The sequence below is a fragment of the Argentina anserina genome, chromosome 5 (genome assembly GCF_933775445.1).
Source record: "Argentina anserina chromosome 5, drPotAnse1.1, whole genome shotgun sequence".
Taxonomy (NCBI): Eukaryota; Viridiplantae; Streptophyta; class Magnoliopsida; order Rosales; family Rosaceae; genus Argentina; species Argentina anserina.
The window spans coordinates 16,381,057-16,396,298 of NC_065876.1; the positions used below are offsets into that span (position 1 = coordinate 16,381,057).

A 15,242-nucleotide genomic window follows, 5' to 3' on the forward strand; every position below is an offset into this window, starting at 1 on the left:
TGAAACTCCTACGATATGATCTATGGAAATAAAATATTGGCGCTTGATGATGGAAATAAATCAAATGATTTGTCTGTTTACTTGAGGATAAATCTGATTGCCTCATAAATACAGAGACAAAGAAGATAATATTAAAATGGACGAAAATAAGTGAAGACCCAAAATCAAATGACATATTGAGAGATATACACATGAATATCAGTACTACAGTAAATTTGTCATGAAAACATCACATCTACTCTTGAACAAACAATAGAGTCGACATAGATATATCTCGAAACCCTGAGAAAGAAAACAGATAGGAATGCAATCGGCAGTGGCATTACCGGTATATACACAAGAGATCGGAGAAAGCGTCAACAAAAGCCCGGCGTTCCTTCATCAGTTCCCTGTGAATCTGCTGCAAATGCCGGCACCGCCACTTGTGATGATCCAAGACTTTCTTGTTTTTGTTTGGTAAAGAAACATCCAACAAAAATTAATCCAATAATGCCTTTGGCCCTTCTCTCTCTTTCTATGGTCAAATTCATACCAAACGGACCCACCACCCATTTCTTGTCTCAATTATGAAATCATCCGCTCACGCGTTTCTGCATTTCATTTCCGACGGCCCCCACACTTCCCGCTGCATTTTAGGCGCTTACCTTTTCCTTAATTGTTTAAGTAGAGGGAAAAGGTATTTAAAAAAAAACAGACCTTTACTAGAGCTAGGCTGCTGGGAGAAGCTCTCAATATACAGTAGTCCTTTTGTAGTTTGTTTATTCTCATTTTCAATCTTCTAGAACTCGTTTGTAACCAAAAAATAAAATAAAATACTTCTACTCTCAATTTTTTGGCCGATTCCCCACACGGGAAGGGTTGCTCGCCTCATCTCATATCAGTGCATTCGCACCGGCTAATTTCTGCAAGCGGTGTGCTCGAGCAGGAGGAGGGACCGACCGGAGGAGCTCGAGCAGGAGAAGATGAAGCTCGCACCGGCGAGCAGGAGGAGGCGAGCTGCTCGCCTAGTCAAACGAGCTGATTTGCTCGCCCAATCGCTCGAGCAAGTTTTGCTCCGGCGTTTGCTCGTCCGCTTGGCGGAGCCCACCGTCCATGGGTGACGTCAGGCACGGGGCGAAATTTTTTTATGTTAGGTGCGTGCGTTAATGAATGGCTGACACATGTCTCACCGAGTTGGCCAACGGTTTAATAGATCTGGGCCTTCCATTTTGAATTAGAAATTTCGATCAAACGGCCAGAATTAATTGACAACGGCTACTATTTGATCATAACGGAAATAAGCCCAAAAAATTGTAAAAAAATCCCAAAAATTTCAAAACTCTCCCAAAAAATTGCATATAAATACTACTTCAATTTTTTATAAACTCCCCTAGATAGCCTCTGACGTGGCTTATTCGGTTTTTTACCGCGACGTGAACCACTTGGTCTTGTTGATTCATCATCGTGTTGTGCTTCCGCCATGACCACCTGATTCACGAATGATTGCTCCATATCGTCATCCTCTTCTTGTTGACGTTGTCTCCGCCTGAAAAAATTGTGGAAGCTGAAAGGATTCATCAGAGTGATGAACAAGGAAATGTTGCTAAGTGTTTAGATTGAAAGATGAGTTATATGCTCGGATTCTTCACAATGGTGTGAGTATAGAATGAATGATATTAGACGTTTTATAGCAAATTGGTCGAAAATCTTATCAGAAATTTGGTCTAATTATTTTGCCGACAGTGACACGTGTCAATTCTCTACTAGTCGAAAATCTTATCGGAAATCTGCTCCAATTATTTTACCGACAATGACACGTGGCAGTGACACCTGTCAATTATCTATTAGTCGAAAATTTTATCAGACATTTTGGATAATATCGAGTCGATAATGACACGTGGCAAATTATTATTGGTTGTAAATATATCTGGTAAAAAAATTAATTATTTCACAACAAGACAAAATTGGATTGCTCAAGCAAATTGTAAATGGATGTGTGAAAAAATCGATTTGCTTGAGCAAAATATGAAATTGATTTGCTTCTAGCCCTACCATTTGCTTGAGCAAATCCAATTATGGGTGTGGATGCTCTCATGATGTATTTCGAATGGTAAATCACTCAATTTTATAACTTAGACGCAATAACTATTACAAACCAATCCACTTTTATTGAATAAGAAATAAGAGGTCTTAAGCCGAAATTCAAAACTTACTTAATATAGGTCAATTATACCTTATTAAAAAGTGAGCTCAAATGAACCATAATAATAAATATGGAGAGTATTCTACGACTTATACAAGGATAATGATAGGCTAGAAAAAACTAACTAAATCTTTCCAAAACCCACCTTTATAAGTCCATATTCATAGGCCTGAACGACGTCTACATCATCCTCGCCGCTTTCATTGATGGAGATTCCATCCCCATGCTATCAACTAGCTGCCATTGCATAGCAACCTTGGAAACCACAAGTAGATGGCAAATAAGAGGTAGTGCTTTGATGGAAAACCATGCCCAAAAGCGTCATACTCCCAACCCTAGCAGGGAGGCTCCGCAACGTTTCATATTTTCCGTTATAGTTCAATAAAGAGATGACTCCTATACTAAAACAAAAACGCGAAGCATTATTGGCACTCATTGCATCTTTGGTCTTGGCAATGGTGCTCTTCTCGATCCGGGCCGACTTTGTTTATGGTTGTTGGATCTAAGGTGGTGAAAGTGGGGCAGAAAGAATCAAGGTTAAAAATATAGAGTGGGTTCGAACTCCTTAAGAATTTAATTAATTAACTCACACACGCTTACATATGTAAGAGGTTTGAACTCATGATTTCAACGTTGTTAGTTAAGCTACTTAAACAACCAGATCTTAGTGGGGTTCGAACTCCTTACCATAAAAAAGGAGAGTTAGAGAGCTTAAGGGCTTGTCGTCTAATCTAAAGAGTTATTTGTGCATGTATTGCAATAAAATATATATACTAGTGTAATACACATATATTAAAAAAAGAAATTAGATGCCCCCGAAAATCAAAGGCCCTATGAGACTGCACGGTTGGCACACCTATGGACCGCCCTTTAGTGCTATATGAAATAAGCTTGTATGAACTTCGCTTTTCACCCAGAAGGTTTGATGTGGGTTCGCACAACAAAGTAGATGTTGAGGAAGGAAGTAGATTACCACCGGCGTCTTTGAACCTCTTCAGCTTTGGATAAGATGTTGGTGGGTCTGACCCTACTTGGGTTTGTGGCCTTGTTGGTTTTGACAATAGTGTTAACGATGTCGAGTAGAGGACAACTGAGAATGAATTTATAATTATCTTTACATGCACTAGTAAAGATATTAAAAATCATGAGTTTACACCGGTTGAATTGTTGACTTACAATTTCAAATTTCTAGCTCATAAGAAAATCTACAATTATTTTTTTTTCCGATGAAAAAATCTAAAATTATTCAAGCAACACTAGTTTAGGGCACTCCGAAAAAGGATAATAATACGATAATTTTTGCTCGTCCGATATTGACGTTATCTTATAGAAACTTCTCGTTATTTTTTGAGGTAGGAAGGGTGAGAAAGACTAAAATATGTACAAAATGAGGGTAAATGTGAAAGACTTGTAAACCCGTCTAAAAAAAAACCCAGATCGATCCGAGAGATGTGACCGTGACAAATGACGGATTATTAAAACCGTTGGGAAAAAACGTGAGACAGAATAAAACATAGAGGGTATATTTAAAAAATAATTAAAAAACGCCACAAATGACGAAAAAGCCCAAAATCCCGCCCAAAAATCCCAATCCAATCCGCATAGTAATCAGAGAGAGAGAGAGAGAGAGAGAAGAAACTAGTAGCAAGTATAAGTCAGTTCAGACGCGATTTCCAAAAAGCTATGTAACAGAAACTCATACTCTTCTCTCTTCTTCCCTGTCCACCTGCTCTCTCTCTCTCTCTCTCTCTCTCTCTCTTTCTAGCTAATCCCAATCTACAGCCCCCTCTCTCTCTAGACCCTTCTACATTGCTCAGCAAAGATTTCCGCACCACATTCATGTCGGTTGGCTGATCTCGCTCTCCACGATCTGCTCCTCCTCCGATCTGCTCCTGTAAGTTCTCCTGATCTAGATTTAGATCTCGTTTTTTTCTTCTTCGGCTTTAATTCGACTCCGAAATACTGAATTCTGCCGACACTGAATCTGAGTCAAGACGTTAGCTTTGAATTTGTCTGTAAAATTAAATTTTTGAGTTTTTTTTTGTTTGGAATAGATTGTTGTTGTTTTGTCGGTGCGGGTTTGAATTTCGGGTGTGATTTGAAGCAATGACGGTGGAGGCGGATGTGCGCCGTGATGCGTGTGAATCTGAGGTGTCCAAGTGTGAGGACAATGTCACCGTCAATGTCGGTGTGATTGGGAATGTGAATGGGATTTCCAAGGACGACGGCGACGGCTCTTATGTGTTTGTCACAGGGAGTGACGCCGTGGCGGCGTCGGATGAGTCTGATCTGGCCAACGGGCACTGCGCCGGTGGAGTTGAGACCAATGGCGGTGGCCGTGTTGAGTTGGAGGAGAGTGTTGTTGTAGTTGAGAATCCTCAATCTGAATTACAATTTCATTCCAAAGCTGCTGAGGAGTCGAAATGTTCTGGTGATGGTCCGGAGATTACGGTTGAAAGTTCTTGTCTTCAGAGTGAGGGGGATCAGCAATCAGCCAAGGAGGTGGTGGTAGAAGATGTAGTTCAAGGGGCGGAGTCGACATCGCAAGCTGGTGCTGAGTTAGATAAGCAAGTTGTCAGTGGTCCTGAGTCGAAGGAGAATGGGGACGGCGTGCCTGTTTGTGATGGTAATGATGCCGCCTCTGTTAGTGATCCTGAGTTGAAGGAGAATGGGAACGGTGTGCCTGCTTGTGATGGTAATGATATTGCCTTAGCAAGTGCTGCCGAACAGAATGGATCTTCTGAAAGTGGCCGATCCTTGGCTGCTGACTCTGTGGAAGTCAAGGTACATTTGGAGACGCAAGTGGGCAATGGCATTGTCTCTGATGAGAATGGAGATGCACTGCCTACTCATGATGTCCAAGAGAGTCTATCTAAGTCCTTGGTCACAAATCGCTTGGTTGATAGAGCTGAAAAGATTAATGAGTCATGTGATGAAAAAGAGCAAAGTTTGGCTGCCAATGGTGATATCCAAAACAGCACTTCAAAGCCCGTTGCTGAAGAAGCCAATGGTGATATCCAAGACAGCATTTCAGAGCCTCTTGCCCAAGAGGAGAATAGTGTTTCAGAGCCTGATGCTGAAGAAGATGATAATGGTTCATCAGAACAAACTGACCAAACATTGACTACCAATGTTGATGTTAAAGACCCCTTTTTGGAACCCATTGGTACATGCGAAGAAAATGGCCAAACATCGGCTGCCAATGTTGATGTGCAGGATAGTCTGTCCAAGCCCATTGCTGAAGAGAATAATGGTTTAGGTGAAGAAAATGGCCATATATTGGCAGCTGATGTTAATAACCAAGAGATCATTTTGGAGAACTTAACAGACAGAATTAATGGGGATTCATGTCAAGAAAATGGCCGAAGCTTGGCACAAAGTGTTGAACTCCAGCAGTTGGAAACTGAGATTATCAGTGGTCTTGTTTCTGATAAATCTGGAGATGAGTCGCTTATCATTCATGGTCATGAAGAGAGTATTTTAAAGCCAATGGATACTAATCCCTTGGCTAGTACACCTGAAGAAAACGGATCATGTGAAAATGAGGACGTTTTAGTTGCACCTGTTGAAGTTCAGAAACAAGTGGAAACGCCAGTTGCCAGTGGCCCTATATCTGATCAAAATGGGAATGACATGGCTATTGTTCATTCTCATCAAGAGAAGACTTCTGTGCCTGATTTGATTGATACACATGAAGAGAATAAGTCATCTGATAAGGCTTTTGTGTGCCAGAACTTATCTGTTGGAAATGGTGAAAGCTTTGTAGCTGTTGCTGATACAATAGTGAGTGATGAAAATGAGAATTCTCTATCTATGGAAGATAATTCTACTCGCAGTATTGATGATGGAACGCCGGAGCAATTAGAGGAGAAGAATAATGAAAAGCTGATTTCTTTTCCTCTTGAACAATCAAAACCAGAAGTCGAAGCTGAGAGTTCCCCCATTGAAGCTGAAACTTCTTCAAGTTTCGCCGCTAATGATGCAGTATCAGAACTGAATTCAAAATATGATATTGAAGCTGAGATTGTCTCCGTCACAGAAGATTCTCTCTCAAGTGGCCTAGCTAATAATGAAGCATCAGAAGCCGATTTAAAATCAGAACTTACAGCTGAGAGTGTTTGCCCAGCTAGTGACACTCAATTGGTATCTAATTTGAAATCAGAAATTGAATCAGGTCATGTTCCTGTTGTAGATGACACACAGTCAAGTTGCCCTGTTAAGGATGTCATATCAGAGCCCATTTCCATATCAGAATATGAACCCAAGATCCCTCCAGCCACCGATGGTACCCTGTCAAGTTCACCAGCTGATGATGCAATACAAGAACCCAAGACCAGCCGTGATTCTATTGTTTGTGAAAATCTAGCATCTAATGATGTTGTGCCTGTAGTAGATTCTGGTATGTCAGACTTGGAGACTGAATGTGCTGACAAAAATGAGAAGCCAACACTACAGATTAATGATTCAGTGGAGGATGAAGCCATCTTGCCGGCTAGCTCAGGTGCTGATGAGTCGTCTATCATTACTGATGATAAACCAGAGTCTGAAGAGTCGTCCATCATCCCTGATGATAAACCAGAGTTTGAAGTTACTCCTGTTGATTCTTTGGAAGGACAGGATAAGATTGTTGATGTTGAAAAGAGGCCTTTCTACTATTTAATTAGGATTCCTAGAAATGATGACGAAAATTTAAAAGAACAGATCAAGCATGCTCAATTAAAAGTTGAAGAAAAAACCAAAGAAAGGGATGCTGTTCGTTCAAAAATGCAAATGCAACGGGTGCGTATTCTTTTCTTTTCTTTTTACCATGCTTAACTTTATTCTATGTTTTAATTTTTCAGCATGTTTTCAAATTAATTGTTGAATCTTCTATGGATAGGCCATTTGCAAGGAGCATAAATTAAAATTCGAAGCTGCCATATCTGATGAGAGAGCTGCTCAAGAGCTTCTCAAGTCCAAAAGACAGGAAATGGATTCTGTTCAATTTATGAATAGCAAAGTAAAGGATGCTCTTTCGCTTGAGGAAATAGCTAACACAGTAAGTGATCACTTCCTCGTCCATATTGTAGATAATGAATTTGATTACTTCTTTTATTTATTATGCACTGTTATTTTACTTATTTGTGCTTCATACATAGATACGCCATCTGGAACACACCATGGCTCATGAGACCGTATCTTTGAAGGAAGAAAAGCAGTATATTCGTGATATCAAGCAGCTCAAGCAACGCCGTGATCAGCTCTCTTATAGCCTGGGTAAACAGGATGAAGTTCAACAATCTTTAGATCAGAAAGGTCAAATTGAAGAACGCATAAAGGTATCCTGCTCATTAACTTCTCTTTTTCCAACCATGATGCGAGTTGGTATCTGGACTAAATCACAAGGTCGTACTATCCTGATACTTCACTTTTAATAAGAAATTATCACTAATGAACCTCAGTTTTCTCTGGACGAATTCATATGGTTGAACTATCCTGATACTTCACGTTTCAAACAATTTATCACTTTTGAACTTGAGTTTTATCTTCTAATGATTAATAATCAGAAATAGAGTTTTGATATGGTGGATAATTGATATGGAATGATATCTTCAGATTACCCACATGATCTTCTTGAATTTTAGTAACTTCTCTAATGACCACGATGTAAGATATTGAGTGTTCAACTCTTTAACAGGTGGACAAACTATTGTAGTTATAGTAGCTCTCATGAGCTCTGCACTTTCTTATTTCACTTTTATTATTGCAGGATCTGAGAAAGGAAATGGATCAACTCAAAGAAAATCTTCTCAAAGCACAGGGAGTCACACAAGTTGCTAAAAGGAAATATAATGGGGAGAATGATATGCTGCATGAATTACAATATCAGTTTGAAGCTGCAGATGCAATCCGCCAAGAAGCATATGTACATCTACAGAGCTTGAGGAAACAAAATTATGAAAAGGTACTTGCATTCCCATGAAAGAAAACACTTGCGGTTTTTTACCTGTTAGCAAATATCAAAGTACTACTGAGCATGTTATCTAATATATATGCTAAAAGGATATAATAGGATATATATTAGGGTTGCATTTTGACATTGGCTTAGTTATCGGCTTTGTTTTGGTTTATTTCAAGCAGAATACTTGAGTACTCTGAAACCTTATGTGCCAAATTGCCAACCCTTCTCTTTTAGATATTTTATTTTGAACCATTGATATATATATATATATATACAGTCTCTATCCAGAGTGAACCTTCACTTTGAAATTAACGAGTGAAGTTCCAATTTTAGTACACTTTTCGATCAAATTTTTTCATCACAAGTGATTAAATATTTAGGTATTTCATTCAAGATCATCTCTGCAAAATTTCATTCAATTTGACAATGGTTTGAGCTTTCAAAATTGAGATTTACATGAACGGTTTTTTACGTTGAACAGATTTAATTCGTTCATTGATTTAATCTAATTTCAATATCTTAACGATAACCGAAATTGATGAAATTTTGTAGAGATGATCTTGAATAGCATACCTAAATATTGAATAACTTGTGATGAAAACATTTGACCAAAAAGTGTGCTAAAATTGGAACCTCACTATGTAATTTTAGAGTGAAGGTTCACTCTGGATAGGGATTGTATATATATATATATATATCAATGTGTGTGTGTGTGCAATTTAGAAGAGATAGTGACCCTCTTTTTCTTGAATCTGCAGACCAAACACTTCTGGAGGTACAGAAATGATGCAAAGGCTGCTAATGACTTAGCATTGAGTGGAGATAAGGAGCAACTACAGCATTTATGTATCAATCAGGTTAGCTCGAGAAGTTTATTTTTATTACTTTTGTGTATGTTCAACTCTTTAGGGTGAAAACTTGGACAACATAGCTCATATGTGCATGGATTGGCTAACCATCAATTATTTAGGTGGAAACATTTATGGAACTCTGGAATACAAATGATGATTTCCGGAAAGAATATATCAAATGCAACACCAGGAGTACACTAAGGAGATTAAGAACCTTGGATGGCCGTCAACTTGGTCCTGATGAGGAACCACCTGTAATTCCTGATATAGTAAGAGTAACCAGGCATAACTTGGCAGCATCAGTAGTTTCTACTACTGAACCTGCAAAACGAGTTGCAATTGTAGAATCTGAAGAACCAAATGATAAATCAGTGGAGATTGTGGAGCGAAACAATGAGACAGCTAAGATCAAGAAGCCTGTGAAAGTTGCTTCTTCTGGAATCAGCCAAGCAACAGTTTCTGGAAGAACAGAGATTGTTGAGGAAATAGTAGAAGACCCAAAACCTACAAAAGAGGAAGTGGAGTTGGCCAGAAAGGAAGAGGAATTGAGGAAGGAAGAAGAAGCTGCAAAGTTGAGGGATCAACGTAAGCAGGAGGAAAAGGCCAAAGCTAAGGAAGCAATGGAGAGAAAGAAAAGAATAGCGGAGAAGGCCCAAGTTAGAGCTGCTATAAAAGCTCAGAAAGAAGCTGAAGAGAAAGAGAAGGTAAAATTTCCTGAACTTGCTCTTTTGTTAAATGCCATTGACTTCTGGTGTCAGTAAACTAGAGATGTCGGTTTTTTGTCCCACCTTATGTAATATTTTTCTGTTACTCCGTGATGGTGCAGGAAAGGGAGAAGCGGGTAAGGAAGAAGGAAAGAAAGAAGGAAAATGCAACAAAGGCTACAAATGGCATTAATGAAGGAGAATCTGCTCCAGAACGAACCTCAGAGACTACAACCGCGACCCCAGTGGAGCCTGAAGCTACAGAGAAACCGGTGACAATAACGAAGAGGTCCCAGAAAATGCAACAGTTCACAAAGCAAAGCAAGGCAAAACCAATCCCTCTGCCTCTTCGCAACCGTAGTAAGAGGAGAATGCAGCCTTGGATGTGGGTGCTTGTTGCAGTTGTGGCCGTCCTTGGCTTGTTTTTGTTGGGTAATGGTGGCAGCTTCTCTTTTCGATCTATGCTCGAGAGGTTTTTCTAAATACTACATCTATGCACTTCTTTAAGTAGCTTATTTAGCAGAGGTTGTTTGGGACATTCCCTTGGTATATCTAGGAAATCACTATATTATATAATTATATATAGGCGATTCTTTTTTCTTTTCTTTTTTGGTGAGCAGCTTGGGTTTGGCTTTCTCCCTCCTAGTTTGCAATATTTAATTGGGTTTTTGGTTTCATACACCTATAGAAGAGTGGTTTCTTTTATTTATATGCTTAAAATGTCTGAAGAAAAACATATTCAGTATTACAATAAATTCAAGTTATTTACTCTATTTTGTGTTTCTAACTTTCTATTATCAACTGGGTCGTGTTAGACCGAGTAATATATTCTGGTGTGGAATGGAACATAGAAGCCAATTAATCTCTGCATCCCCAATTCTTTCAAATCCAAGTTCTCAATTACCATTTTTGAGCTCTTAAAATTTCCATTGGGATGAGAAAGATCTGCTCTTTGGTATAGCCATGGTGCTGCCCCTTAGTTTTATAAATCTCCGTTGCGCCAGGGAAGTAATTGTGTTCAGCAGGATTCGAATGTCGAATGATTCTATAAGATACGAAAATGTTTTGTAACTTGGGTGCCGGAGGAAACCCACCCACATTCGAAATCATAACGAGTCTAGGTGCGATTTTCCATCTAGATTCAATTTGTCATTTTCGGTATCATAATCTAGAGGATTTACTCGAGTGTTTAGTTTGAATGGCAATACTTGCCGGCAATATGCTGCAGTGTATGTTCTAAGAGCTCACTAACTCGCTCTTGTGGTACGTATTGCAAAAATGCTCCTGTTTTTTGTGATCAAATTAACCAATTCCATGAGTGATGCTTCAATATGTATATTTGTTTGAAAGATTCAGCAAAAACTACCTGCAATTATGTGTTAACTTCTTCATCGAAAAAAACTATGTGATAACTTCATCATGAAAGCAACAATAACAAAGTCAACATAGATTCATAATCAAAACTAAAAATACTATGTGTCAGTTGTCACCGAGACTAAGCTTGAACGTTAACATACTAACAAATCTTACAAAGATGCCCTTTTGAATAATTAGAAATGTAGGTTTTAGTCAATGAGATTTTCCTCTTTAAAAAGGTTGATAATAGAAAGAGGTGTCTGTGCTTGTTCTTAACATGCAGCAAAATTCATGTACCTGTTTCCATCAACAGGTATTGTTAAGGAAAGGAATATAATCATAAAGTCATGCCCATGTTCTAATCACAATATTGTTTAGTAAAGCCTAGCCTAAGAATCACACACACATTCTAGTAGGGGTGGGACCGGTATGGTTCGGTTCGGAATTCGGCCCATACCGATATCGATAATTTATTCGGTTTCGATTTCGGTTTGGAATTGTAAATTTGAAACTTAATACCGAACCGAACCCGTACATATCGATTCGGGATGGGTTCGGTTCGGTAAAATTGTACACTTTTGCATGTATTTCTATCTATTTATAACTATTAGCTAATGTAAATTAATATTCTAAGTCTTTAAAAGTACAATGTAGACCTAAAAAACTAAAAAAATATTGAAAATGCATATATTTAATATATTTTATACATTCAGTACGAATTATACATATACCGAACCGTACCGTTTATAAAATTTCGGTATTAAGTTCGGTACGGGACGAAAATATTTTACCGATTCGTCCCGACTCGTCGGTATTCGGTACGGGACGATCGGTTTTGGTACCATTTTTTCGGTACCAACTCCCACCCCTACATTCTAGGTTTCAAACGGATGTGTTTGGTCAGTACTTAGTAGGTTACTTTGGCCAAGCATTCCGGATATTAAAAAAATTCATGATTCGCTTGTTAGTTTTTAAGCCTTTGAACCACTACTTTTTTATTTTATATTATAAAGATTACCATTTATAGAAGCATAAATACTGAACCACGGCATAGTTAGGACTTTGAGTCATTTTTTTTTCTAGGATAAAACTTATGCTACAAATGGGCCAAATGCTACAATGGTGAACGTGGGTGCATATTACATCCTTTTTATTATTCTAAACCCTATGGGTGTGAAGAAACTGATAGTGAGACCGGAGAGAAAAGTTAAGATGTAAGAATGAGGTAGTTGTGTTACAGGGTGAGATTGATTCCTTTTTTGTTTATTTTTAAATGTAATTTGACATATATGTCCTTAAAGATTGAAAATTATTGAAAGTTATATAATTATTTTAATAATAAACCATAGGTTCTATAAATTGATGAGCCATTAATAGCCATTACATACTCATTCACTGAGTCTTTGTATCAGACAAGAGGTTATGAGCCTAAATTCAAAATTAGTATGTGGCATAGAACTATTATTTGGTAATAAGCTCAAATCGAGAAAAACTTGCCTATTATATTAGGAAGCACGAAAGCTTGCTCTCACCCACATTTCCCACTTCGGAAGTGAAAGCGCGTTGGAAGTGATCAAAAGCGTTCAGAATCACACTTCCTTGAAAATGTGGTTTTGGAAGCGCTATGGAAGCGCGAGGTGGCAAAAGTTAGAAGTGTAAGTTGAGGATTTGAGGGTGGAGGTGGAGAGGAACACGAGTTGAGGTTGACGAGTTTACTGGTTTGGTAGAGTTGGTGTTGAAGGCGAGTAAACCAAGGGCAAACCTAGCCAAGTAAAAAGAAATTTTAAATATAAAGAGAGTGAAGGTTATGTTTAGATATTATTAGAAAAATATTCATTATTTTTCATATAATATTTGATTCTGACGCTTCCAAACGTATTTGTTTCCAAAATTTTTTGAAAAAATCACTTCCATGTACCTATACCCGATTTCATGCAATCTAATTATTTTATGACTGATGCAAGCATAACAATAAGCCAAATGCTAAACTAAACTTTATTTTTGCCCTTCACATTAAGGCCTAAAAGCAAGATAGTCAGCTTGGAGACTTGGAGTAGCTTCGATTTCCACTTCCGCCTTCTTCTCTTTGGATTTGTTCTTAGAGCTAGAAGGTCTACCCTTCTTCTTCTTGGTCAATGGAGGCTTCATCAGCTCCATAGAATCTGGAAGGGTAGCCAATTGTCCTCTCTTCTTCTCCCGAGTCCTCTTCAAAGAAATAAGAGGCTGCTCCAACTCATCATCAACCAATAATATTTAAAAGGCCTGTAGCCGGAGAAGCACCAAGGCCATCACTACTAGTACAAAACCTAGGTATTGCCGAATGCCGAAACAAGGCTCACCCCTCTCTTGTGAACAGAAGTTAAGTATACTTTTATTGTGTTTTAATAAAATAAAATTTGATAAATATTTATGGAGCATATATCAGATATTTTGGTCGCAAGATGATTTTGAGAAGAATCGAAATGAGATAGTGGATTGTACTGGAGTAGAGTCACTGGACGAGTAGTACATATGTACAACATGTCTGGCCATAATACTACATGAATAGGAATACAGCTGGTTCCTACGCAGCACCCAATAACTAACGAGACGACTCTCTCATTCCAATTCCCATGCATCCATTGGCATTCACTTTTTCACCAAACCTTACCCGTACGGACGAGGCACCAACCCCACACAGATAAAAAAAGAGAAACCTCTTCTAATCGGTAGGCCTCTCTAGCCCTTACATTATTAGCGCCCATGTCCTCAGGAGTTGGGTCTTAATTGGGACCAATCAATCAATCAGTATTAGCCAACAAAAAAGTACTTGCCGGGATGAATCATCATCGACCATTATGGGTTAATTGTCATTTCGGGCGACCAACCCTCATCAATCACGTCAACTCCTACTAATCTCCCTATTAATCACCCCCACCCAAATGCCTAATCACATTTCTAATCAACTATACCAGTGTTCACGGCGCACTTTCAAGGCTATGTACGTATTTAGTCATGGGATTCATCTTAATAAACTTTGGAGGTTTTTTTATTTCATACTTGTCATATTGAAGACTATTATTGTTGGCTAATAATGAAAGGTTTCAATGTTTTCATTAAATGCATGCCTTTTTTTTCAACGTTGAACATTTTTTTTTTCATTTTCCGTCTTGCATCCGTTGATTTTACCACCTATGAATTCGAAGAACATGAGTCACAAAGCCAATTTTGTATTTAAAATAATTTTATTTACCTTTTATTTTTTACATCTGTTCTTTACTTTGACTCTTTGAGTTTCAATCTATCTACGGTACAATTCTAAGGACTGCAACTCATTTCAAAAGTTAAAAGGGTCAAACTGATTTTATCGTTTCTTTTTTATTTTGAGTAGCATCCTAAGTTCCTAACTTCCGCATGATATTCTTTAATATGTTCTTCCCACAATCTTATGTCTCTTTCACAGTTTAATTATTTTTTTTGGTTTTTCTGTTTTTGTTTTTGAAAAGGTTTTTCCACTCTGTATTTTATCATAGTATCCCTTTTGTTTGTTAACAATTCATTTTTTGGTGATGTTTTTTCGGTCCTGAATCCTGATCGACTTCATAGTAGTAAAGATATTGATTCATTAATTTTTTCTTCTTCTAAATTTTAATTAGTAAGCATATGTCCGATACAAATTAGTTGTCTGCCTGACTCCCTTTGCAGATACTAGATACATGACTATAACGCTATTATTAGTTGATCGATCAATGAGAAAACAATTAAGAAGGGCATCTTGGACGCATCCTCTTGTTGGTAGGCATAGTAGTTGTCGGTAATCTCAGTTAATCTTCATTCATGACTTCTACGTATGTCTCTGTGTAAACGTCGGGCGGCATTTACGTGACGCCGACGACACCATCCATACGAGTAGAAAATACTAGCTACAATAACTGTAGTAATACTTGAAATCATGGGCGACGACTTGAATTCTTCTTTTTATATATACTTGCCAACCCCGTCAAGGGTAACTGTGTAAAGCTAGGACTTGAATATGCGATGGCATATATCTGATCGGCAGAAGCAGAAATTTGATAAGCAGAAACTACAAACAATGATAATTACTAGAGGATCTTGTTCATTCCACGTTGATATTGATTGTACTACGATCAATTATCACTTGACATGTGTGGTTTATACATTTTCCTTTATATTAATTATTTGTTATCAAAATTACCAGCGTTGGATTC

At 38.1% G+C, this 15,242-nt stretch overlaps 1 protein-coding gene across 1 annotated transcript; it reads left to right on the top strand.

The window, feature by feature from the left end:
- The first annotated feature begins 3,872 nt into the window (after positions 1 to 3,872).
- LOC126793588 (uncharacterized) lies at positions 3,873 to 10,454 on the top strand. The gene is made up of 8 exons (XM_050520150.1): positions 3,873 to 4,076; positions 4,237 to 6,961; positions 7,062 to 7,220; positions 7,321 to 7,500; positions 7,932 to 8,126; positions 8,882 to 8,980; positions 9,094 to 9,678; positions 9,801 to 10,454. The coding sequence occupies exons 2-8, from the start codon at positions 4,289 to 4,291 to the stop codon at positions 10,158 to 10,160; spliced, it is 4,251 nt and encodes a 1,416-aa protein (XP_050376107.1). The 5' UTR covers positions 3,873 to 4,076; positions 4,237 to 4,288; the 3' UTR covers positions 10,161 to 10,454.
- The last annotated feature ends 4,788 nt before the right edge of the window (positions 10,455 to 15,242 follow it).

What these genes read in the sequence shown, in the direction of transcription:
- LOC126793588 (XM_050520150.1), top strand. Translation starts at nt 4,289, where the DNA reads ATGACGGTGGAGGCGGATGTGCGCCGTGATGCGTGTGAATCTGAGGTG. An exon ending in CAAAAATGCAAATGCAACGG is followed by an intron (nt 6,962 to 7,061) that starts GTGCGTATTCTT and finishes TTCTATGGATAG; the next exon opens with GCCATTTGCAAGGAGCATAA. An exon ending in AAGCTGAAGAGAAAGAGAAG is followed by an intron (nt 9,679 to 9,800) that starts GTAAAATTTCCT and finishes GTGATGGTGCAG; the next exon opens with GAAAGGGAGAAGCGGGTAAG.